General features: G+C 40.6%; 1 protein-coding gene across 7 annotated transcripts in view; it reads right to left on the bottom strand.

Annotated features, from left to right (window-relative positions):
* Positions 1 to 566: 566 nt before the first annotated feature.
* The window catches only part of LOC137375957 (ETS-related transcription factor Elf-2-like), a 165,097-nt gene continuing 140,924 nt past the window's right edge, over positions 567 to 24,739 (bottom strand). For 4 of the 7 annotated variants that reach the window (XM_068043757.1, XM_068043746.1, XM_068043783.1 and 1 more), the window contains 5 exons: positions 18,183 to 18,356; positions 15,931 to 16,017; positions 12,192 to 12,384; positions 7,515 to 7,892; positions 567 to 3,352 (listed from right to left, as the gene is read on the bottom strand). In XM_068043757.1, coding sequence (XP_067899858.1) covers positions 2,734 to 3,352; positions 7,515 to 7,892; positions 12,192 to 12,384; positions 15,931 to 16,017; positions 18,183 to 18,356 — 1,451 coding nt within the window. In that variant the 3' untranslated portion in view covers positions 567 to 2,733. The remainder of the gene's footprint in view (positions 3,353 to 7,514; positions 7,893 to 12,191; positions 12,385 to 15,930; positions 16,018 to 18,182; positions 18,357 to 24,739) is intronic. The other 3 variants (XM_068043773.1, XM_068043791.1, XM_068043766.1) reach the window with 2 other exon arrangements.

The following is a 24,739-nucleotide window of genomic DNA, read 5'->3' as shown; positions in this document are numbered from 1 at the left end:
GCTCCAGTGACCCAGGTTCCATTCTGGGTATTGCCTGTGCGGAGTTTGCAAGTTCTCCCTGTGACGGCGTCGGTTTCCTCCTGCAGCCAAAGACTTGCAGGTTGATGGGGCAATTTACAATGGCCAATTTACCTTAGTGTAGGTAGGTGGTAGGGGACATGGGATTAGTATAAATGGGTGGTTGATGGTCGGCACAGACGTGGGCCGAAGGGCCTGTTTAATGCTGTATCTCGTGCTCTCTATGAATAGCTAGGCTTCTGTTTGTCATCACAAGGCAGTGTAGGATAAGCCAAAGAAAGATTTGAATCTGGTACTGCTGTCATGTCTTATTTAAATAAATTGTTTTTTCTAGACCGTCTTTACATCCAATTCTCTCAAAATAACTTTCTTTGGAAGTTCTGAACTTAAGTTGCTGCTCCAGGGCTAGTGTTTTACAACTTTAGTGGGAAGTGTAGTCCACTTATTAACAACCAGCACACAACCACTACTGAATCATAACTATCTCGAATAAAATCAACTCATTCCAGTTAATTCCTGTGGCAAACTCTTGAGAAAACTGTTCAAATCAAAGTTTATTTAAGTTTTCCATTTCTAAAAAGTGGGTGAGGTGCATTTGTAGTTTACTGATTTAGGGATATTTGTTACAAAACTTTTTTTCATCTTTGAAAAATTACCTTTAAAGAAGATACGTAGACACTAGATATACTTTGTATTTCTTTACCAAAACACAAAACAGGATTCAATGTTATATTTTGGTAAAATCTACTTGAATACACTTTGAAACAAGAGTACAACAAAATAAAATATACTTCAAATGTTGAAACTGTACAAACATTTTCAGTCAGAACACTGGTAATCTCCCTAATCAATCATTGAGGGAGTTTCAATACCAGAATCCAGTTTTAAAAAGCAGATGGTTGTAAGGGGTTTAACATCTTGTTTTGGTCCATTTGTTTCAGGTTTGAATACTTTTGAACAGTGAGTATTGATGAAATCGAAAGGCAGTACCAAGGTACAATGGAATTAATTACTATGGCTGAACATTAACCTATTCATGGCCAATAGCATAATCCCTTGCCAAGCACAATATAGTGCACATCACTGTGTAAACAGAAATTGATTTAAAAAAATGGATGGAACAAAAGGATGTTAATTATAATTTCTTGTAACAGTTTTCTTTTTTTAAAAAGTTGGGTCCTGATGGCAAGACTTCCTCTTTAACTGAAGTCAGCAGGTTTAAAATTACCTGAAAAGGAACAGCTCATTGGACAAAGCTAGACTGAACATGACCTTGAAGTGGCATTTAAAAAAAAAGCAAAATGTTTATACATACACCAAGGCAAAAAGTGACAGGCATTATATAAAAAAAAACAGGTTATAGCCAAAGGTCTGTCACTTAACTTGACCACAAACCATGTAGCTGGCTGGCTCTAACTACCATAAAATAACATGTTACTCCATAACAATACTGTGTTTTAGGTGTAAGATTAAAAAGAGCTTTAAACAAAAAGCCAGTTCTTACGTAGCTTATTTTTTTTTAAATGGAAAAACTCAAGCTGTCATTTAACATTGCTCACTAACTGTAATTGTACAAATCCTGAATATACATCTTCATATCCTCCTCTCCAAATAAAAGCAGTAACTTCTATTTCAACTTAACCCTTCACATTCCATACAGTTTGTTTTTTTTCTTGTAGAGAATTCACTTAGCACCAGTAGAAAAAAAAAGTACTGTGTGCACACAGTGTTATTTAAGCAAAGGTTGGTATGGATTTGAAATGCAATAGGCAGCATCCAGGTTAAAGACCCAGCATCACCAGCAACTTGCTGGCAAGTAACCAATTCAACAAACTTCAGGACTGCAAGGCTCCTGACTAGCCATATGCTGATGGGCTGACAGCAGTTCCAACAATGTCATGATTCTACAACAAATGCATGAAAAATTATTATTATTTTTTTTAAAAAGCCTTTTTATAATTTCAGGGAAGAGCACCTTGAGGCTGACTCCTAAGTTACAAGAAGAGGACTTCTTCAGTGCTCATAGATATGGAAAATTTGCATCCAGAAAGGATTTAAGAATTAGGGGGTACTATTAAAAATGGCATGGGAAAACAAGAAATTTAGGCAACTTTCTTTTAAGAGTGACAGATATAAGTCTGAAAAATGGATGAATTCAAGTTAGTAAATGAGATGTAGGGTTATTAGTTTTGTATTTATAATACAAAACCTGGTGAGAGTGAAAGGTGAGAAGGACCAATGGTCTTCTGCCCAAAACATTACAGTAACTGTAATTTTGAACAGTTTTGTTAATATAATAAAGACCAGAACACAGTTCAGCTCAATACCTCCACTACAATGCATAGCCAGGGCCTTATTATGAAGTTGCCTGTTGGGAGCAGGTCACAAGTTCCTGATAGCACTGGTGCTTTAAAGCTTATGCAATTTTCAGAGAAACATTTCAAACCAGTCATTGAAATATTAGTGTTTCCATAAATTCTTAGTGTAGACTGAAGCTGTAGTGAAACATGTGGTCCCTTTTTTGGATGAATATGCATTATTTGCATTTCATTGAAATTTCATTTGTTCCTATTCAAAGAGAGTTTCTTCATCAGAATTTGATGTGGCTCAAATCCCACTGTTGAAGTATGGGATAGGAAAAAAAGTTTGATACCTGCTGGAAACATTCCTTTTTTAAAAAGTCTCATGTCCTTTTGTATCTCAACAGCTGCACTATTATTTTTCAGCAGTCACCGTGGCTTCTGCCTCTGTTTTCATTGTCAAAGGAAGGGCAATGGCTGAGGGTGTACTGACTACCACCCACCGAGTCACTGTCTTGCTACCCTCCACTGAACGCTCTTCCTTAATCACAGGCAGATTATGGAGATCTGCTCCCACCTTTGTAGCCACGCCTTCCTGCTTGACCTCTGCCCCTTTGATGACGGCAGTAATAACTCGAGTAGGGCTTTGACCCGTAGCCTGCTGGGCAGGCACTGCTAGTCTCATTACAGGTGTCCCTCCTGCTATTGACATGGGAGAAAGAGCTCGAATAGCTGCCTGTGCTCCAACGATGTTAATACTGCCAGGTGTAGCTAAGCCTGTCTTTGTCTGTAAGTGACACTGGGTGATCTGCGTGGCAGGAATGGTGATGATTTTTGCAGGCTGCATAGTGATTTTGTCTCCATTCTCTACTGTAGTAGCCGGCACCATTGTAGGAATAGTTTGGATAAGAACCTTTGGAGTAGAGATGGTTGTGTTTGTGCTGGTTATTACTGTTGAAACTGGGTTCATTGACTGAACAGCCACCGTTGAAAACTTCTGGCCTGAAGAGGTCATTACAACACGAACAGTTCTGCTGTTGGCAAAGTGGAAAGAACAAGTTAAAAACATGGAGATATTTTTAGGCTTCTCTAATAATTTACTTCCAACAGCATCTTTTTTTTTTTAAAGCACTAATTTATAATGGTTTAAGTATCCTCAGCCATCAAAATAATTTGTGGGATGCAAATGCCAGTTTCCCTTTTTGAGTTGAAAAATTGTGTTGGGCATTCTTAAGGTTTCAGGACAAATACTGCAATACATTAATTTATACTTTCTGTAACACCATTTCAAAGTTAGGTGCAGATGGGATAATTGGCAGAACAAAAGCTATCCCAATGTTACTGCCTCCAGAAAAACTAAAAAGTTATTTATATCATAGAATTCATATGGCCTCTCCAGTCAGTCCCCTCCCTATAGCCCTGCAAGTTTATTTCCTTTTGAAGTCTCAGCTTGGTGGAAGCAGAGACAGTCAGAAGTCCAAAAATTGAGTGAGATCAGCTGCAAGTGTGTAGTTTACTTAGTCAAAATTTAAACAGCATGTTTAATCTGTGCAACAAAACGTTATCTTTAGTGAATAATACAACCATCCACACAGTGTTTAAGACTGAAAGGATTTGTTGCTGATAATTAATTGCGTCCTCAGTCATGGACCTTGAATCAGCTGGCAGTAATTGTACTCCATATAGGCACTACCAGTCAGAGAAAACATGATCTGCCACACACCAAAACTAGCATTCTGACATCACCGTTTTATTGACTTTAGCCTCAGGGAGGAGTAATTAGCAGGTTTAATGGGGTGACAAGAGGGTTCAAATCTCACCATGGCAGCTGGTGGAATTTAATTTAAAACATCTGGAAATGAAAGCGAGTCTCAGTAAGGGTGCTGCAGCCTCACAGCTCCAGGGACCCGGGTTCGATTCTGGGTACTGCCTGTGCGGAGTTTGCAAGTTCTCCCTGTGTCTGCGTGGGTTTTCTCCGGGTGCTCCGGTTTCCTCCCACAAGCCAAAAGACTTGCAGGTTGGTAGGTAGATTGGCCATTATAAATTGCCCCTAGTATAGGTAGGTGGTAGGGACAGGTGGGGATGTGGTAGGAATATGGGATTAGTATAAATGGGTGGTTGATGGTCGGCACAGACTCGGTTGGCTGAAGGGCCTGTTTCAGTGCTGTATCTCTAAAACCATCTGGTTCACTAACTCCTTTAGGGAAAGTGATCTGTCAGCCACATTGCTGTGGGTCTGAACTACCCTCTGAAATGACCGAGCAAATCGCACAGTTGTCAAGGGATGGGTAACAAATGCTGGCCTTGCCAGTACTTCCCACATCTCATGAAAGAATTTTTTAAAAACTGGTCATTTCCAAACAGAATAAATTCAGGAATAAAAGAACAATTTTATTCTCTTCTGTAAATCACTAATTCTTGCATTAGACTTTTTAAGGCTAGAGTAATGACATTCATGCCATTCATTTATTTTGCTTGCACCTTTGGCCATGTGATAAGATAGTAACACTAAATGGTAATATCAGAACTTTGCAGGAGAAATGTGACCATGTCAAAGCCCATCTTTTAAGAAACAGAACTAATTTGTCCAAAAATAAAGCATTAGCAAGGGTCAGGAGATGGTTATGCTGCAACATTCCTCTTAATGAAAGGAATATGACTGCATTTGTTAAGCGGTAGGCCATTTCTCTACATTCTGGCAGTTCAGTATAATGGTCACAGAGACAAATATGTCAGATCTCAGAAAATCTGTCAATACTTGAACAAGGAGCCTTAACCATAAACATTTTCTTAATTCCTACTAGTAGAGATATTTCCATTTATAGAATATTTCATCACACCTTTCAGGAGTGATATACATATGATGCATTACTTTTAAGGTACACTCACTGATATTACCTGAAGGCAAACAGGGTGGCCATTTTTCACACAAGATTCTAAGACGGCAACTTGTATTTATATACCCCTTTAATGTTAAAAAATGTCACATGGCAATTTCTCCACTCAGAAGCTTGTGAATTGTCTACCCTGGAGGGTTGTGGATGTTCCAGAGTATATTCAAGGCTGAGATCGATAGTTTTTGATCTCTCAGGGGATCAGGCAGGAAAGTGGAGTTGAGGCAGATGATCAGCCATGAGCAGGCTCGAGGGTCCAAGTGGTCTACTCCTGCTCCTATTATGTTAATTTACAGAAGCATAATCAGAAATAAATGAATGTCAGGCCAAAGATGATGATAGGAGGTGTGACCAAAAAGCTTCATCAGAAAGGTGTAGATTTCAAAGAGGACCTTGAAGGGGGAAATTCTACAGAGAGGTCTAGGCAGCTGAAGGTACTGCGACAACAGAGGGGGCAACACAAGAATTCGGAGAAGTAGTTTGTAGCTTTAGTGGAGGCTACAGACAAAGGGATGGGGATGGAATGAAGACATTTAATCACAAAGATGAAAATGTTCAATCTGAGACATTGGAGGGGTGGGAAGAGTTTGTTGAAAGAACTCTGGCTACGATCAGATAGGCTTGGAAAGAAGTCCCAGTGTGGGCAGTCCCACTGAGCTGGCCAACAAATACATCGTAGGAGGATGGTGTAGTCGTCCGTGCCAAAAGCTGCAGAAGGTCGAGGAGGAAAGATGCACAAATCACAGAGGATAATGTTTGTGACATTGGTTAAGACTGTTGCAGTGCTGTGGCAGGGTCGGAGAGATGGGCAAAGATTTAGGATATGGCAGCATGTTCACAGACTTTGAAAGGACACTCCTGGTCACCACATTACAGGAAGGATGTGATTACACTAGAGAGGGTACAAAGGAGATTCACAATGATGTTCCCAAGATTGGAAGGGCTGGGGTTATTTTATTTGGAACAAAGGAGGCTGAGGGGAGATTAAATTGAGATGTATAAAATTATGAGGGCCTAGACAGTGTGGATAGAAAGGACCTATTTCTAATAGCAGAGGTCAATAACCAGGGGGCATAGATTTCAAGTAATTGGCAAGTTGAGAAGTTTTTTACCAAGAGGACAGCGAGGGTATGAAATTCACTGCCTGAAAAGCTGGTAGAGGCAAAAAACCTCTTCACAATTGAAGTGCCGTAACCTACAGGGCTACGGACCAAAAGTTGGAAAGCATGATCAGGCTGGATAGCTCTTTTTCAGCCAGCACAGATGTGTTGGGCCAAATGGTCTCCTTCTGTACTGTAAATTTTCAGTGCTTCTATTGAAGAGGAAAGGGCATTTGGAAATGAAAGGCGGGTGTGGGCAGTAGTTTTCAAGGATAATTCTGAGGGGGCACAATGACTAGTTTCAAAAAGGACAGTAGCTTTCAAAAGGAAAGTGCAATGGCAGTTAGCAGGCAAGTTGGAAATGGTATCAAAAAAGCAGAAGGTGGATCTCATGAACAAGATGAGCATGATGGGAGATAGGAGAGAAACTACAGAGAGATTTAGGTTCAGGGCTAAGGAGGTTGGCTGGATGTGGAAGCAGCAGAGCTAGCCAAACAGTTTGTTCCAACCTGTGACAAAGTCGTCCATGAGTTTATTAAACCTACTGAAGGGAAGAGTGGGCAAGGAAACAGAGGGGTTGAAGGAGACCAGGAGTTATCTTTGCTCTCCAGGATGATCCTGGAGTGGGGGCAATGTTGGCAGTGGATAATGAGGTCTGATAACAGCTGATGTGAACCAGCCAGATCTGCTAATTGATGGCTAAACCAGTGGCCAGAGAGAATAGGACTGGTATGGGATTGTTTTGTCAGTGCTCAAAGGCCATAGGAGTAGAGGCCACAGGAAATAGAAAGGTTGAGAGAATGGAATATGGGTAGGAGAGCTTATATGAAGGGAAAGATTAAGCGAGGACAGGCTGGTAATTAATTCAGAGGAGAAAGACTACAGGAGCTTGAGTTTTAGATTGAAGTGAAATTCATGATTATCTACTTTTAGATGATCTAGAGAAGAAACGTTAGCCAGCTAACTGACAGGCTCCATGTGTAAATTTGTAGCAACAAAGAGCACAGGTTGCCCTTCAATGAGATTTACCTTACATATTGTTTTCTCTGGTGATATTCAAAGGATTAATTCAAAAGTAGAATCATCTTTTTAAGCACAGGTAAAAGTACAGTTCACCGCCCAGTCTGGTTTTAAATTGGCAGCTAAAAAACCTCTAGTATTTACATATATGAGTGCAACATTTACACATAGAACCTACTAACCTTGGAACCGTTGTGGTCACTACTGGAAGCGAAGTTGTCGGCACCTGAGATAGGACTCCACCATGACCAGATGACGGGACCTTCACTGTTGCAGCTCTCCCCAGCTTCACAACACTCTGTTGTGCTGTGTTCCGTGCTCCTCGTGAAGCTGCCATAGTTTTTGCTGAAATAGGAGAGGTGATATTTTCTGAAGATGGAGAAGCTCCCTCAGATAAGTTGCCAGTTACATCAGTCCGTATTTCAGATGGATATGATCCTTCACTACTAGGATCTGTTTTGTCTTCATCAATAATCACTAGGTTTTTGGGCATCTCTTTGAACTGGTAAACCAAGCGTTGTCCTTCCACCTTGGCCAGGATCCCTCTTTGGTAATAATACCTGAAGAAAGAAAAAAGATTTGCATTTATAAAGCCTGTTAAAGCTCATGAAATACTTTTGAAGCGTAGTCACTTTTGTAATGTAGGAATGCAGCACCCAATTTCTGCACAGCAATATGATAATGATTAGATAATCTGTTTTAGTGATTTTAATTGAGGGATAACTAGAACTCCTCTGCTCTTCCTAGTCAAAACTACTAGAGCTGAAATAAAATTTATAACGAGACACCAAATCTTGAGACAAACATATTCTCCTGTTTGTGTAAAAGCTCTAGTTACCAATACGTTAATAACATTCGTCAATAGACTTTATCTGCATATTAGTACCAATACTCTGTCAGAAGTATCCAAAAGGACAAATCTAGAATATTTCCATTGAATATTTAAGTGGACAATACTAAAAATTCACAACCCATCACTGTACTTCATTTAAAATCCCAATGACCTATGCCAATAATCAAGACCCATGGGAGAAAATCAGATAAGTTCTAAGGCTATATACTTGAACAATGTACTGTTGAGTTGCTTTAATGCCCTGGCTCATTGTTCACTTCCTACTGTTTACTTTAAAATCATAAGCAGCACAGAAACAATTTTGTGCTGCCGAGATGCAAGGCTCCCCGCTGAGACTGCGGACTCAAAATGACAGCATAAATTATTGATCCCCATCATAGCACTGATATCAGAAAGATGCTCTTTACCCCAACTTTCACTGAATAACCAAGCTTTCCACTGCTTGGTCACAACTTATGCACAAATAATCTACAAGCATGTGGTAAATGGAGTTTACTAATGAGAAAAAAATTATCAATTTATAAAGGTTTGATCTTGCAGTAGCAAAGCAATCAATATTTCAATGGTTTATAAAAAGAAAAGTAAACCTGGTATATAATTTTATATGCATAGAAAGCCCACACTCCTGGAAATATAATGAACAACTTCTGTTCTTGAAATAAAATGTTTCAACACTAGGACAGACTTTGTACTGTTAAAACTCATCTTTACAACCCCAGAAATAAAAAGCACAAACTTGCATTTATAGTGCCTTTCACAATTGTAAAACACCGCAAAGCACTTCACAGTCAATTAAATTTTGAAGTATAGTCACTGTTGGAATATGGGGAAGCACAGCAGTGAGATAAATAAGATTGAGGGATATTGGCCAGGACACCAGGAAGAACCGCCCTGCTCTTCTTCAATTAGCGTCATGGGAATTTTTATGTCCAAGTGAGAGGACAGATGGCACCTCAGAGTGCAGATTTGAATTCATGACTTTCTGACTTATAGAGCCAAGGGTGTTCCTACTGAGCCAAGGCTGGCACACAAATAATTATTTCATAATGAAGTAGTTTAAAGAAAATGAAAGAAAAAGCTTCAAATTAAATAAATTTTATAGAAATTTCCACATTGCATTTACAAAAAGCCTTTTAGTTTCCTGATTGGAGAAGAGGCATCCCACAAACAAGGTCAATCATTCAAAGGATTCCAATTTCTGACAGACCTAGCAACATAGCAAGAATTTAATTGGAGGTATAAGTAACTTGATTTCCATGATGACTGGAAGATCGCACAACTTTATCGTAGTGACAGATTTGCAGCGGTTCACTGGAAGACTCAGTGGATAAGTGGATTATCATCTGTGGTGCTAACCCAGAGCAGGAAGGCCCCACATTCAATCCATGCTCTCCGATAATTTAGTTTCTCAGCTACAGGAGGGGGGGAAAAAAAAATCTGGAGTACCTGGTCTTGACCCTTGCTTGACAGTGCATAAGATAACATTGGGCAAGAACAGAAATCCAGGATGGTGCTGATGGTTATACTTCCTGGCCACTGTCTGAGACTAAACCAAACTGTGGACAACCGCGGTGTCCTATTTGAGCCTGTGCTGAGCTTTCAACCCCATATCCTCTCCAGCACAAAGAATGTCTACTTTCACCTGCCCCTCTCTAGTGGCAGCTGTGCCTTCTGCTGCTTAGGCCCTAAACTCTGGAATTCCCTCCCTAAATCTATTTTTTAAGACTCTGCATAAAACCTACCACTTTGTCACAGACCAAATATCTCCTGATGTGACCCAGTGTTGAATTTTGTTTGATAATGCTCCTGTGAAGCACCTTGGGGTTTTTACTACGTTAAAGGAGCTATATAAATACAAGTCATAGAGTCGTACAGCATAGAAACAGGCCCTTCGGCCCACCGCGTCCAAGACGGCCATAATGCCTATCTATACTAAACCCACTTGCCTGCATTAATTCCATATCCCTCTATGCCTTGCTCATTCAAGTACCTGTCCAGATGCCTCTTAAATGTCGCTACTGTTCCTGCCCACACCACCTCCTCAGGCAGCTCATTCCAGCTACCCACTATTCTTTGTGTGAAAAATTTACCCCTTTAAACCTCCTCCCTCGCACCTTAAATCTATGCCCTCTAGATTTAGTCACCCCTACTATGGGAAACAGACTCTGGCTATCTACCCTATCTATGCCTCTCATAATTTTATATACCTCTATCATGTCCCCTCTCAGCCTCCTTCGCTCTGGGGAAAACAGACCCAGCCTATTCAATCTCTCTTTATAACTCAAGCCCTCCAAACCAGACAACATCCTTGTGAATCTTTGCTGCACCCTCTATAGCTTAATCACATCTTTCCTGTAGTGCGGCGGCCAGAACTGCACACAGTACTCCAAATGCGGCCTAACCAACATTATGTAAACTGTAACATAACGTCCCAACTCTTGTACTCAATGCCTCGGCCGATGAAGGCAAGCATGCCATACGCCTTCTTCATCACCCTGTCTACCTGTGTTGCCACTTTCAGGGAACTATGTACTTGCACCCCAAGGTCTCTCTGCTCAACAAAACTCCCCAGGGCCCTGCCATTCACTGTATATGTCCTGCCCTGGTTTAACTTCCCAAAATGCATCACTTCACACTTGTCTGCGTTAAATTAGTTAAAGTAGTTATTGAATAAATGGACTGACAATCACAGAATTGTCAGAATTTGTGTACCATTGGCATGAGTCACTACCTTCAGAAGGTGACATACTGCTGGGCAGAGACAGACATCATATGCACATAAAATTTCGGGAAAGTTGGAGTTGTAAAATTACTGAACTTTACCAACTGATTTGGAGGATTTCCTATACAGAACTCAGAGCTGTTAAGAAAACTATATCTAAAGTATTCATTATGCTAAGAAATGACAATTCTTAATATGCTGATTTTAAAAGAATCTCAGAGAAGTTACTTATCAATTCTAATAAAAAAAAACTATTTTCTTTTGAATTTTCTTCCTTTTTCCAGTTGCCCTCATCATTCACAATTAGGAGAGTAGACTGATGACCTGTTCCCATCCCAGGTCACTGTCAACACACAAAGATAGACAAGGACAATTCATCTTCCAAACATCTCTAAATCACAGTTAACCATTCTAATTGAGTATAAACTTAGATAGCATTCTACACTTTTGAATTAAACAACCTCATATCCCCTTCCTCAAATGCAGTCTACTGCAGTACAGCACTATTAATGGAATGCAAGACTCCTAGAACAACCTCACGCTATTGAAGGCAATGTCCAATTTGTTGTCAATGTCCAGTTATAATGAGTTACAAATAACTTGGTATACTAATATAACCAACAATGAGGTCCTCAAGTCAGTCAAGAACAAATAGCCTGTGCACAAAATGTGCAAATGTGAAGAATGAATTCAATGTGGCATAATCAGCAGCACTGGATTTCCTGTATGTAGCAAAATGTACATGGAGAGGGACATGCATATTACACTACACTTTTAGTTGACATAAAATGCTTCAAATGCCCGTAACTGTGGTGACAAAGCGACAGCATCACTAAGTGGCAGTACTGCGCTGACAATTCTCTAATCAAACTCTTAGTTAATCCAACTGCAGCACTTGATTTTTTTTCCCCTTTAAATGCTTGAGTATTAAAGGTCATGAGTGCAACGTAACCATTAAATCATCTCAGTTTGCATGCGCATTAGAGTACATACATATAGATTTCCCTATCCACAATGATTAGGACAGCTAATATGATTTAACACTACAAGGCATTTCACAAAGGAAAGTTAGCACTGCACTCGCAAACTCGTTTAACTTTTTTAAACTAGCAAAGCTCATTTCCAAAAAGAACATTCTCTTTAGAATTATTCAAAAGCAAACTGCAAGACTAAACGAATCTTTACACCACTGCATTCTTTTCATAAAGTGATTAATTTCATAAGGCTGTAAATTCAATGACTGCTAAGAGTTCTAGCTTTATTGATTTTTACAGTGTCCATTACCTTAGTGCCCTACCCATTGTCTCATAATTCATGTCTGGCTTGTTCTTGTGTTTGCCCCAAAGCTTGGATACTGCCTTAGAGTCAACGAGTTTGAAGATGCCCTTCTCCCGTTGAGTCCATTTGATGTATCGAGGGCAGGTGTTTTTGTCTTGTAGCAAGTCGAGGAGGAATTCCCAGAGGTACGTCGTGTTCCCTGATAAAGCAAAACACAGCAGAATATGCATGGCACACTCCTGACAAGATGTAAAGTTCAAGAGTCAATCAGTTCAAGCTAAGTAGAAATAAAACAATCGTCATCAACATTTCTCATATACAATGCAGCACACTGTTTCAGCTATGCACAAAAGTAGTGAGATGCAAGTTGAGCTCCCCTTTTTTTCTCTCCCCCACTGAGTTCCTAATATCTGACGAGAGATGGTAATTAGCAGGGGGCAGTTGCCACTCACCTGCTAGCCACAGACTGACAAACTTCAGTGCAGGAGACATTCAGAACTAGTTGCTTGGGCTCACTTGACTACAGGAGGTATGTAAGCAAGATCTGAGTGGTAACAGAAGGGGCCACAAAATAAGATGAGCATGGCATTTTGTACAGGCGAAGTGGAAACTGCAGTGTGGGGTAAGTGCCAAAAAGTATAAGTATTTTCTGTCAAGTGTTCAGTATTATTTAAACAGCAATGTAGAAGAAAAGCTATTATTACAGGGCTCCTCCATGACCTTTTTAAAATCAACCATTAACGTCTGGGATAAGGACAACTTACAATCCTTGCCCTTTGAAGGTTCATACATAACTAAATAATGGATGATTTGCATAAGTTCCAATTCTTTTCTCCTCTCCTGAAGGCATCAACTCCTTGCTGATGTATGGTCGCACAGGTACATCACCCTCTGGTCTCCAACCTTAATCTTTCTTCATGGGTGAACCTAGATGGTGACTGGCAGAAATTCAGTTGTGGAGGATATTACAGTCAAAGTTTACTCAATCACCTTACATCAACATGTGTACTTTCCAGCGGATATTGTTGTGGGACCACCTTAAGAAGCTGTAAGTGAAGGTCACTGGAGGAAGTGATGTCACCTCACACATGACCAGGGAGTTGTGGGTGTAGCCCAACAGAGTAAGACACATGTTGGTGTGCTCCTGTAGTAGCTGTATATTTATACATCATATTGTTACAACCAACCGCTCCTGTCCAAAGCCCCCAATCAAAATATACAATTCTGATTGTGGTGGGAGAAACGCACTGATAATTCAATCCCGTCCCTCCACAGATCGGCTAACATATCGTTAAAAAAATTTCCAAATTAAAGACCCACCAAATTGTACCATCCATTAACCCCCTGAATGAGGCTAACCAAACCAGGTGTCTTTAAATCAACAAATTAACTCTTTAATTAAGAGAACTAAATTCCTAAACACTATGAAGATATAAACAACATTTAAAATAGAAAAAATTAGAGTCCTTGCAAATTTACAGTCCAATGTTGTTCAAAGTCCAGCGAATTTCAACAATTAATGACTTGCAAACACTTTCAACAGGATCAATCTGACTTTAGAGTTTTTGCAGGATAAAAGATTGTCACAGTCTAACTTCCCTTTCTTCAATTTAAATTACCACAGATCTCTGTCTTGGCTTGATGTTTTTAGAATTTTGAGATAATAATCAGACTAAAATCCTCTTCCTTCAGTTTAAATGGTTGAGAGCTCTTTTTCAGGTGTCTGAACACCACAGCTGTGTCTTCTGTCTGTCTGTTCAAACCGTCTTACTAACTGCTAGTTCAAACTGAATTGTAACAGATGTATCGCATCAGACGCACTCCCAGTGGCTGTTTCCATGGTATCGAGAATGCACCCTCTGAATCGCAGTCTCCAAATGGCCGTTTCTAAGGCAATGAAAATGCACCTTCCTATAACTCCTAAGGCTTGCCGGCTCTTAAAGCAATACTGATCCCTTGCAAGCCTTAAAGGCAAACCGCATATTCCAAAAAAAACTACAGGACCATGACAATATGTAGTTAATAGTGAAGTTATACTTAAAAACCCACATTTTCTTTGGATATTACTAGAAGTTCTGTGAGCCTTATAACAGTTCACATACCAAAGGAACAAGTAATATTAAAGGGATCACAAAATTTTACAGAACAGGCAGCCATTGCATCTGTGCTGGCAATCTGAGCTATCCACTTCATCCCATTCTCCTATAAAACACTTTTAATGCTTTTCTTTTTTAAACATTTATTCACATCCATTTTATAAATTAGTGTGGATTTTATCATAAATTTATGCCCTCCAGCTATAACTCACCAACTAGTGGAAATTCTATAATTTTATAAACACTTATCAAATTGCCTCTGTTCTAGGGAATTTCCTGGGCCACAAACCAATTATAGCACCTCTACTCCGCTCTTTCACGGCCCCATCCAGGAACAATCAGGAGCACCAAAAACTGTGAGCAAACACTGTATTTCACCCAAATCGCCATACCTTTCTCTTTCCCTCCCAGAAACAGCATCGGGATTTGATTCAACTGAATAGAGAATATTCCCTTTTCACCACTTCCCACCCCAAACCATCAAACAAGATTTAATTTGGCTATTTTTGGGTTGGCTGCACATATTGAACAAGAACCTCACAACTGTTCCTATTGCAGGGGATATGCCACACCTGACATGTGATTTTCTATATATTCGGTCATGACAAATCACCAGCTGCGACGATGGTGAACAGTTTATGTTCGCGGTTACACATCCTTCTGTTTGGGCTGCATATTTTCCCCCCGTTCTTTTCTTGCCAATTTGTCTGTGAACTCTTCATCTTCCTCTTTCAAAGGCTGGTTCCTTGGTGGGATAGAGCTCTGTGGTGGTGGGGGGTGGTGGTGTTGGTTGCTATTGAGCACCTTCACCCATGTGGCCTTTCTTTATGAGAGTCTGAACAGTGAGTGTTAAAGGACCACTTGGCTGCAGAGGAACAAATCCAATGCCCAAAAATACCCATTTTCAGCAAGGGTTGCTAGATAGCTATCGGAAAAGCAATTTTCCCCATCCTAATGTGAGGGCACTGAAGCCAATTAAGTCCATTCACCCTGTCTGCATAGCAACCCAGTGGTGATGAACTAAATCAGTTCAGATAGAGAATTGAACCAGACTTTGCTTGGCTCAGTTTCTCACTGGATAAACTCCCTCAGCCGTCAGTGATGTGCATTTACGCCCTCGTCTTTCTCTGTAATGGCAAAATCTTCAATAAATTAAAAGCAAAAATCAGTACATGTTAAAAGCGGTTAAGAAGATATGTCGTAATGAGCCACGTTAATAGAATTTCATGAAGAGATGTTAGGGCCGATTAAACAAATTCACACACACCAGCAGACACCTCGCCTCCTGCATATAACAGGAAATCACCAGAGCACCAACCACAATTATCCATCCATAAATCGTGGGCAGTGCAGCAATAATTTTTCAGTACAAGCAGCCAGTTGGCAAGGAACGCCAGGAAAATGAACCCCGTGATATCACTAACAAGCCATCAGTAATTGATTTAGTAGTGGCGCAGTGGTGTGACTATGGAAGATACAACTGCTTTGCCTCCAAAAGTATTATCTGGATTTAATGTTTTGTGGTGAACTTTCAACTAGGTTCATCTCAACAAATGACTAATCTTAATGTGCAATATCCTTACAATTCACGCCCTCTTCCTCCCGTGGTTTTGTTAGTATGGGAATTCACCTTTTACAGCTACACTTACCCTTCCCTTCTCTAGCCTTCTTTTTCACAGACAGATCCGGCGTACTATTAGGCAACCCAGACTGCTGGTTCTTTGGTTTTCGACCAGCTGTAAGACATATTGGAATGCTCATTTACTACAAATCTCACCAAATTAGTGAAAAGGGCAACTTTGGCCCCAGTTCAATTAAATAGATGAACTGCTTCAAGAAAAGGAGTTGGCAGGTGAGGGAGGGAGAAACGGGAGAAGAGACCTGGCAGAATGTGGTTTTATTATTGTCGATTTTGAATTGATGCTCACTTAAAAGCTTGTTTTACTAATAAAATGATAACACACTGATACTTTTTTACCTGAATTTGATGCTGGCTTCAGCCGAACAACAAGTTACTTAGAATTCCAGTGAAATATACTTAAAAGCATTTTTGCCTGAAATGAAAAAAAATCTTTATTTCTCACCCTCCCAATTTTTAGGCATTTTATTCCCCCCTCAACCCTGCCAAATATCAACCCTTATTCCCTGAAAAAAGACCTAATTCTTGCTTGGGCACAAGTATATGAGTGACAACAGTTCTGCAGTACCTTAACTCCAATAGGATGGTGCTCATATAAAACTGTGTCTGCAATCTATGCAACATGGAGAGCATCAAAGCATAGAATATCTTTCACCTGACATCCACCGATGCATATGTTCTAGCAGGACACTCACTCTTTGATTTCCCTCCCCCTTCCCCTCCCAGAGGCCAACTGTAGCATCTCAACTCCTATCGTGGCTAAGAGTAGCAGAGATTGGGGATTAAACCAAGAGTCTTCTAATCCTCTTGGCTCAGTACCAGACTAGACTCCCAATAAGAGTGGGAGAATGTGATCAGAAAGTTGAAAGCAATGGACAAGTGATCAAACTGAATAAAGGGCGGCGCAGTGGTTAGCACCACAGCCTCACAGCTCCAGCGACCCGGGTTCAATTCTGGGTACTGCCTGTGTGGAGTTTGCAAGTTCTCCCTGTGTCTGCGTGGGTTTCCTCCGGGTGCTCCGGTTTCCTCCCACAGCCAAAAGACTTGCAGGTTGATAAGTAAATTGGCCATTATAAATTGCCCCTAGTATAGGTAGGTGGTAGGGGAATATAGGGACCGGTGCGGATGTGGTATCAATACGGGATTAGTGTAGGATTAGTATAAATGGGTGGTTAATGGTCGGCACAGACTCAGTGGGCCGAAGGGCCTGTTTCAGTGCTGTATCTCTAAATCTAAATCTAAAGCTACATGACTGTCAACCCATAACCTGCAGAAAAACTTGTTAAAACAGCCAGGTGGAGAGCTGGATCAGTCATCACGATGGTTAACAGTGAATCAGAAACTTAAAAGCTCTTTATGGCCCCAAGTTTTAAAACTTAAAAGTATTCCATTTTCAAAAGAATATTTTTGTAAAATTTTTGCATCCAAAATGAAGGGAATTAGTATTGGGAAACAGAATTTTTTCTATTTTCATGCATATTCTGCAGTATGGCCAGATGCAGAGTAAAGTTGCCCTACACCAATATTGGGACTTATTTATTTATTTTATTTCGAGTTAACAGCACTGAACAGGCCCTTCGGCCCATTGAGTCTATGCCGACTAAGAACCACCCATTTATACTAACCCTACAGTAATCCCATATTCCCTACCACCTACCTACACTAGGGGCAATTTACAATGGCTAATTTACCTATCACCTGCAAGTCTTTGGCAGTGGGAGGAAACCGGAGCACCCGGCGAAAACCCACGCGGTCACAGAGAGAACTTGCAAACTCCGCACAGACAGTACCCAGAATTGAACCCGGGTCCCTGGAGCGGTGAGGCTGCAGTGCTAACCACTGCGCCACTGTGCCAACCTCATTAAAGCACATCAAATACATCAATACAGGCATTTTTTATTTTCTGCACCATACACCTTCAATGATTGAAATTGCCAATTTAGTGTTAAATGATGCTAATTAAGGGCAATTTAGCATTGTGGCCTGCAGCCAGTATGAACTCGGTTGATAATATCCAAAGTTATACCAGTTAGGAACCTTAACAATAAAGGACAGAGACGTTTCTCCCATCAAATATTACTGCATTACAATTCAGGTATCACAGGTGAATGGCAATCCACTTTCAGCCTAAAATGCTTGAATGGAAAATTTAAGTAAGATTTTCTAAGAAACAGCAGCTAACATCCCCCATTTAATAAAAAAAGTCCACATACGCTTTGGGAAATTCAGTACCTGCACACAAAAAAAGAAAATATTTCGTACCTTTCTTCTTTTTGGTTGGCTCAGGAGTTTCAAATATCGGTAATGCAGGAGACGTGTCCATTGGCTCAGGCTCCTCTGTCGACACTTCCACTACAGTCTCAGTGATCACATCAGGCCTCATGGCAGCATGGACGAATTCTGGGGTCGACACACACGGCGGTACAAATACCTGGACTACACAGAAAAGATTTTTTTTTAAATCAAACCTTGCAAAGTAATGATTTCGCCATTTATACCCTACTCAATCTCCAAGTAAAAATAAAAGGCTTCGATATTCACCTTGAAGACTTGCTACATTTCACACACGGTACTCAAGGGATTTTCCATTTAGTGCACATTCTGATGAAGTTACATCTTTGGTGATTGTTTAGTAAGCAATTTGGTTAAAATGTCAATCATAAACTGCCTTAGAACAGCAAAGTATTAGGCATTTGAGGTCTCCGGTTACTCTCCTCACCATCAAGGTGCAGCAGAGACAATATTCCATTCACATGCAACACGAGTTGATAGGTAACATAATTCAATGCCACCTAGCACCTCAAGCACTTCTTGGAGAGATTATAGGAACATAGGAAATAGGAGCAGGACTAGGCCATTTGGCCCCTCGACCCTGCTCTGCCGTTCAACTAGATCATGGCTGATCTTCTACTTCATGCAATTTTCCCGCATTATCCCCATATCCCTTGATATCTTTAATATCTAGAAATCTATTGATCTCTGTCTTGAATATAATCAATGACTGAGTCTCCACTGCCCTCTGGGGTAGAGATCAAAGTATAAATATGATTTAAAAAACTGTCACCTAATCCTGAAAGAACAGGAACAGCAACAAGGTGTATAAATCTAAATCAAATAATTTAAATAAAATCACGAGCATTTGCAGCTTTGTTTGACCTGCAAGTCAGGCAGATTTATGGCATTTGGACTGGTCTGTGTAGATCATTAGGAATGGGCAGGAATCTCAAAAAGGTAATCAAGAGGCTGGTTATAATGAAATTGTCATGTCTGACAGCTGATCTTTTTATTCAATGGAATTTACTGTTCACACAAGTAGCCTGATCTCCAAATACTAAGTGTAGTGATTGGACACACGACTATAGAAGGCTGACATTTTGTGGTGTGCAGCTTTACAATGAGCAGCTGAATAGCCAGCATCTGAAAGCGTGCAAAAGGAGAGAGAATGCTCAGAAGAGACAAAACACGTGTGTGAGAGTGAGTTTGAGAAACAGAGAATGAAAGAGAAAAGAGAAACTTGTATTTATATAGCACCTCATCATGTGTCTCAGGAACACCCAAAACTTTGTACACAATAACTCTGAAGTGCAGTGACTGCTGCCATGTAGATGAACATGGCAACCATCTTGTGTTCAATAAGGTTCCATGAAGCAATAAGGATGGCCAGTTAATATTTATTATCGCCATTGGTTATGAGAAGAATGTTGGTGAGGAAACTTGAAAGAATGCTGCTCTTTTTCAAACAGTGCTACGAGATCTTTAACAGCCACCCAAACAGGCAATTAAGACCTCTCTTTAATATTTTGTCCAAAGAATGACAATGCAGCATTTCGTCAGTGTTGCATTGATATGTCAGCCAAGACATTGTGCTTGTCCTAGAATGGGACTTGAACATAACCATTTGACTCAAAAGTGCTACCAACTAAGCCAAGGTGTCACAAAATCTAATTTGAAGAGGGTTAATGTAAAACGAAGCACAAGTTTTCCTGTAAAGAAAATGACAATGATGCTATGACTATGAGCCTCAAAAATATGTAAAGTTAAGCCGTATGTGCAGTTTTATATTTCTCACTTGCAGACGTTTCCAATTCAAATTTCACGTGTCTGCAAGTTTAGAAAGGATTTTTCTTACTGCGGTTGCTCCATTGGTGGGTACATTTTAAATTAGAAACTAAGATTGATTCGTATCCACCCTTCAAATTAATAGAACATTGATTTAAAAACCTTATATGCGGCCTATGAAGCTCATGGTATACTTTACAGTATTTAAACAGCCCACGAACACAATAAGCTTGAACTCTCCTGCTGTAATTTGTTCCTTTAACGTAAAGTGGCGATTTTCAAAAATATTCTTCTATGCAATTTAAACTGACTACACAATATTTAGCTTGGTCTGGAAGATTGAAGGATTTGTAGCTCAGTCATAATTGTATCCTGCAATATATAGATTGCAATGTCTGCCAAATATAGAGAACACTTAGAAAATTCTGGACTGAACAACTTATTAAACAGTTATGTTCACAGGATTCTTAATTTTATGTCAAGCCAGTAACAAATTAGACTACGATGGATCAAAAAAATGAGGGTTTTAAATTTCACCCATGAAATCTAATCAAGTTCTTCATGCATATGCTTATAACAGAAAGTCTCCCCCAATACAATAGCATATTTGGGCAGGATGCAATCAACTAAAGATGTGCAAGTTATTGATCTCAACCAAAAAACCTAAGTTTCCTTTTACTGCAAAGGAAGCAGTAAAGAAGCAAAACTCTCTTTAAATCCTCCCCCTCTTCCTCCTCATCCTTTCCCACATCCCTCCTCAACATACTCATCTTTTTTCTGTCATTTGATAAATAGGGTAGAGCTCCTTAGAGATGGGGGTGTTGCAATTGTTGTAACTCTTGATCTTGAGTTGCGACCACCAATTTGGCAACACCTCGATGATACTGTTCACGTGCAACACTTAATCAGTCAAAGTGAAAATTACTGTACTATTTCAATGCCTTTTTCAGCACCTATCTTGCGACTGAAATTTCAAAACATAAAGTATCCGCCACTTAAAAGAGCAATCAATTCAGGGTATCAAAATTAATGACTTATCAGTTTGTCACCAATTACTTCTTTACAGCAAAGATACTATCGGCACTTCAGAAGATTGTGGTTTCAAGTGCCTCCCAGAACTTGAGCACATAACACAAGCTGACACTTCACTGCAGTACAAAGGAACCACTGCTATGTTGGTGGCTTTAGCCTCTGTGTGAAGCATTAAACCCCAAGTTGCATGATGGCACTGACAGATCCTATGACACTATTTAAAGAACACAGACTTCTCCCAGTGTTCTGGACAACATGCCTTCCTCAGCCAAAAAAAAACCAATTAACTGGTCATTAGTCTCACTGATATTTCTGGGATTTTCCTGTGTAGAAAAGGTTGCCACATTCAATGAAACAACACTGATATCCATTGGCTATGAAGAGCTTTGGCACGTCCTGAGAGATATAATAAAGTGCAAAACAAATGTAAATTCTTTCTTTCAGAAGAGTGTTCAAACTTCACGAAATAGCAGTTGCAAATTAAAAGCCTACCCCTCTAACATAATGCTCAAATATCATTATACCTAAATAGATAAGAGTATACTGCACTAGGAACAAGATCAATTTGTCGTTAAAACTAAACATTTCAGAAGGTAAAATGACTGTCTGCAGCCTTTGGCAAGGTCAACCCTCTCCTCCAATGTCCTCCACTGCTCTTGCTTGGTTCCACTTCTAACTATGTGAATGTGGCCAGTCTAACTCCAGTGATGGCTTCTCATCACTCCCCTGCACTTTTACTTCCAGATTCTATCGTTAGCTTTTTCTGCCTTCATGTAAAATCTCCTGAGTGAGGAGGTCACAGTTTCAAGTCTCACTCCAGAAAAATCAAGTGAATAATTAATGCTGACACTTCAGTAGAATACTGAGGGAGTAATGCAGTCAGAAGTTTTGTTTCAGATAAGCTGTTAAATCAAGGCCCAACCTGCACACTTCAGGTGGACATACAAGACCCTGGCAATGGAATGAGGGAGGGCAAGAGGGAAGGCTGTTAAGAGTGTTTTTGTCCGTGAGCAATGTCTTAGGCAGAAGCTATCAGAATACATCATTCAGCAGATGGTATAACGCCCATAATTGTATCAAGTTTATCCTGACTCAAAAATACCATAGGAGATCAGCTAGTCCCCTGGCATTATTCGTTCATTATTCACTGAACATTACCTAATGCAGTGCCCCCTGTTGACATCCTGTACTCATGAAGAACTGTTTTGATATAAATACCACCAGATCCTGAGGTCAGGCAAACCCCCCACCTACCAAGACTGAGGCACAAATTATTTCACATGAAAATTAAAACTTAAAATTTCAACGCCTGACTGGAAGGACAATTGCATAGTACTAGCAGTGTTGGAACAATGGGGACCCAGTCATTGCTTCCCAATACACAGAAGAAGTGGTCAGACCAGTTTTAGTCACATGACTAACTGGCGGTTGCAGAGAATTTGAACTTCCAACAGGAAGTCTGAACTTATAAGGCTAGGTGGCCAACCATTTTTCCCTTGAATCTGAAGAAGCAGAGACAGTGTTAGAAGTAGACCCAGGGAGGGTACTGCTAGCAAAGATACAATTGGAGCAAAGGAAACTTGAATTAGAAGACAGGGAAAGGGGGAGAGAGAGAGAGACAGAAGAGGGAGAAAGAAAGAGCCTTCCAGATGGAACATGAAGAAAAACAAAGACAGGAGAGGGAATGAGAGAGAGAGGAGAGAGAGAGAAAGAAAGAGAGAAAGAAAGACAGGAGAAGGAACAGGAGAGAGAAAAAGAGAATATTCCAGAAAGAATGCGAAGTGAGAGAGTTGAAGCGGCATGAGTTAACTAGGGGGTGACAGAGTAACCCTAGTGAAAGCATGGCCAATATGGAGGAACATAATGCAGGGCTGGGTACAAGATTGCTAAAACTCACTCAATTAACTCCAAAATTCAATGAGGAAGATGTGGAAGTGTTTTTCATGTCTTTCGAGAAACTGGCAAGGCAGCTAAAATGGCCAGCTGAGATCTGGTCTCTCTTACTGCAAAGCAAACTGACTGGAAAAGCCCATGAGGTTTATTCCCTGTTGCCAGATCAGAGTTCATCAAATTATGAACTGATCAAAAATGCTATCTTCGGGGCATATGAATTAGTACCCGAAGCCTACCGCCAAAAGTTTAGAAGCCTCAAGAAGCAAGTTAATCAAACTTATCTGGAATTTGAAAGAAGCAAGCTGCTGGCTTTTGACCAGTGCCCGAGGGCTCTAAAAATACAGCTCAGCTATGAGACTCTCAGAGAAGTAATCCTGTTAGAGGAATTAAAAAACTCTCTCCCATTCTCAATAAAAGGAGGAGCAGCAGGTTCAGGGAGCCCAGCAAACAGCCCTTCTGGCCGATAAGTTTGCTTTAATTTATAAGTCGGTTTCCCAGGGGAAACCCTTTCCTAATCACCCCCACAAATCCAAAAAGGACAAAGGGTGGGAAGGTGATATCTGCCCAGGCAGTCCTGGAAGAGAAAGGAAAGCAGGAGACACAGGGGGCCCTCCTCCAGCCAAAAAGGAAGGTGCTGTGAGCAAGAGTGAGACCCGGAGACCTGTGTGCTTCCATTGTAATAAGGGAGGTCATTTAAAAGCTGACTGCTGGAAACTAAAGGGAAATCAGGGCACACCCGCTCAGTGCAGATAGGACCCTGATGGAAGACACCGAACAAGCTGTGACTTTAACTGCAGTAAGAGTGCAACCCAGCAAGCTTACTACGGCCAGTGCAGGAAAAGTTAATAGGATTCCTGAAGGTTATCAGGGTTTTGTATTTGAAGGGAAAGTAACCCCATACCCCTCGAGTGGGGCAAGCAAGCCCATAGTGATTCTCAGGGACACAGGGGCCACCATTTCCCACAGAGAGTGCAGTGAACTCCAAAATGGTGGTGAATGGTATTGGATGGCAATGTATGTCTGTAACAAAAACAAGAAATGCCGGATTCACTCAGCAGGTCTGGCAGCATCTGTGGAAAGAGAATCAGAGTTAACGTTTCGGGTCAGTGACCCTTCTTCGGAACTGACAAATATTAGAAAAGTCACAGATTATAAACAAGTGAGGTGGGGGTTGGGCAAGAGATAACAAAGGAGAAGGTGCAGATTGGACCAGGCCACATAGCTGACCAAAAGGTCACGGAGCAAAGGCAAACAATATGTTAATGGTGTGTTGAAAGACAAAGCATTAGTACAGATTAGGTGTGAATATACTGAATATTGAACATCAGCAAGTGCAAACCTGAAGAACAACCTGAAAAAAACAGTGGGTAAGCAAACTGAACAAACTAAGATGAAATGAAATAAATGCAAAAAAAATTGTAAAAAATGTAAAAAGGAATGCAAAAAAAAAAGAACTAAAAATGAAAGTAAAGTGGGGGGCTGTCATGCTCTGAAATTATTGAACTCAATGTTCAGTCCGGCAGGCTGTAGTGTGCCTAATCGGTAGACGAGATGCTGTTCCTCGAGCTTGCGTTGATGTTCACTGGAACACTGCAGCAATCCCAGGACACCAGGTGCACCTGAAATGTGACCTAGTTTCGGGACCATGACTGTAGAGATTGTCAACTAGTTTGCCTGTGGACGGGGTTGACCTGCTCCTGGGTAATGATCTGGCAGGGGTGAAAGAAAGACCGCAGGAGGTCAGAGAGACAGGGCAGTGGCAGGAGACAGTCCCCTGCAGAGCCTCTGAATGTGTAGTGGGTCAGGACCTGATCAAACCAGCTCCCCCAGAAAAG

The sequence above is a fragment of the Heterodontus francisci genome, chromosome 1, assembly GCF_036365525.1.
Source record: "Heterodontus francisci isolate sHetFra1 chromosome 1, sHetFra1.hap1, whole genome shotgun sequence".
Classification (NCBI taxonomy): Eukaryota; Metazoa; Chordata; class Chondrichthyes; order Heterodontiformes; family Heterodontidae; genus Heterodontus; species Heterodontus francisci.
This window is presented reverse-complemented; position numbering and strand designations above follow the sequence as displayed.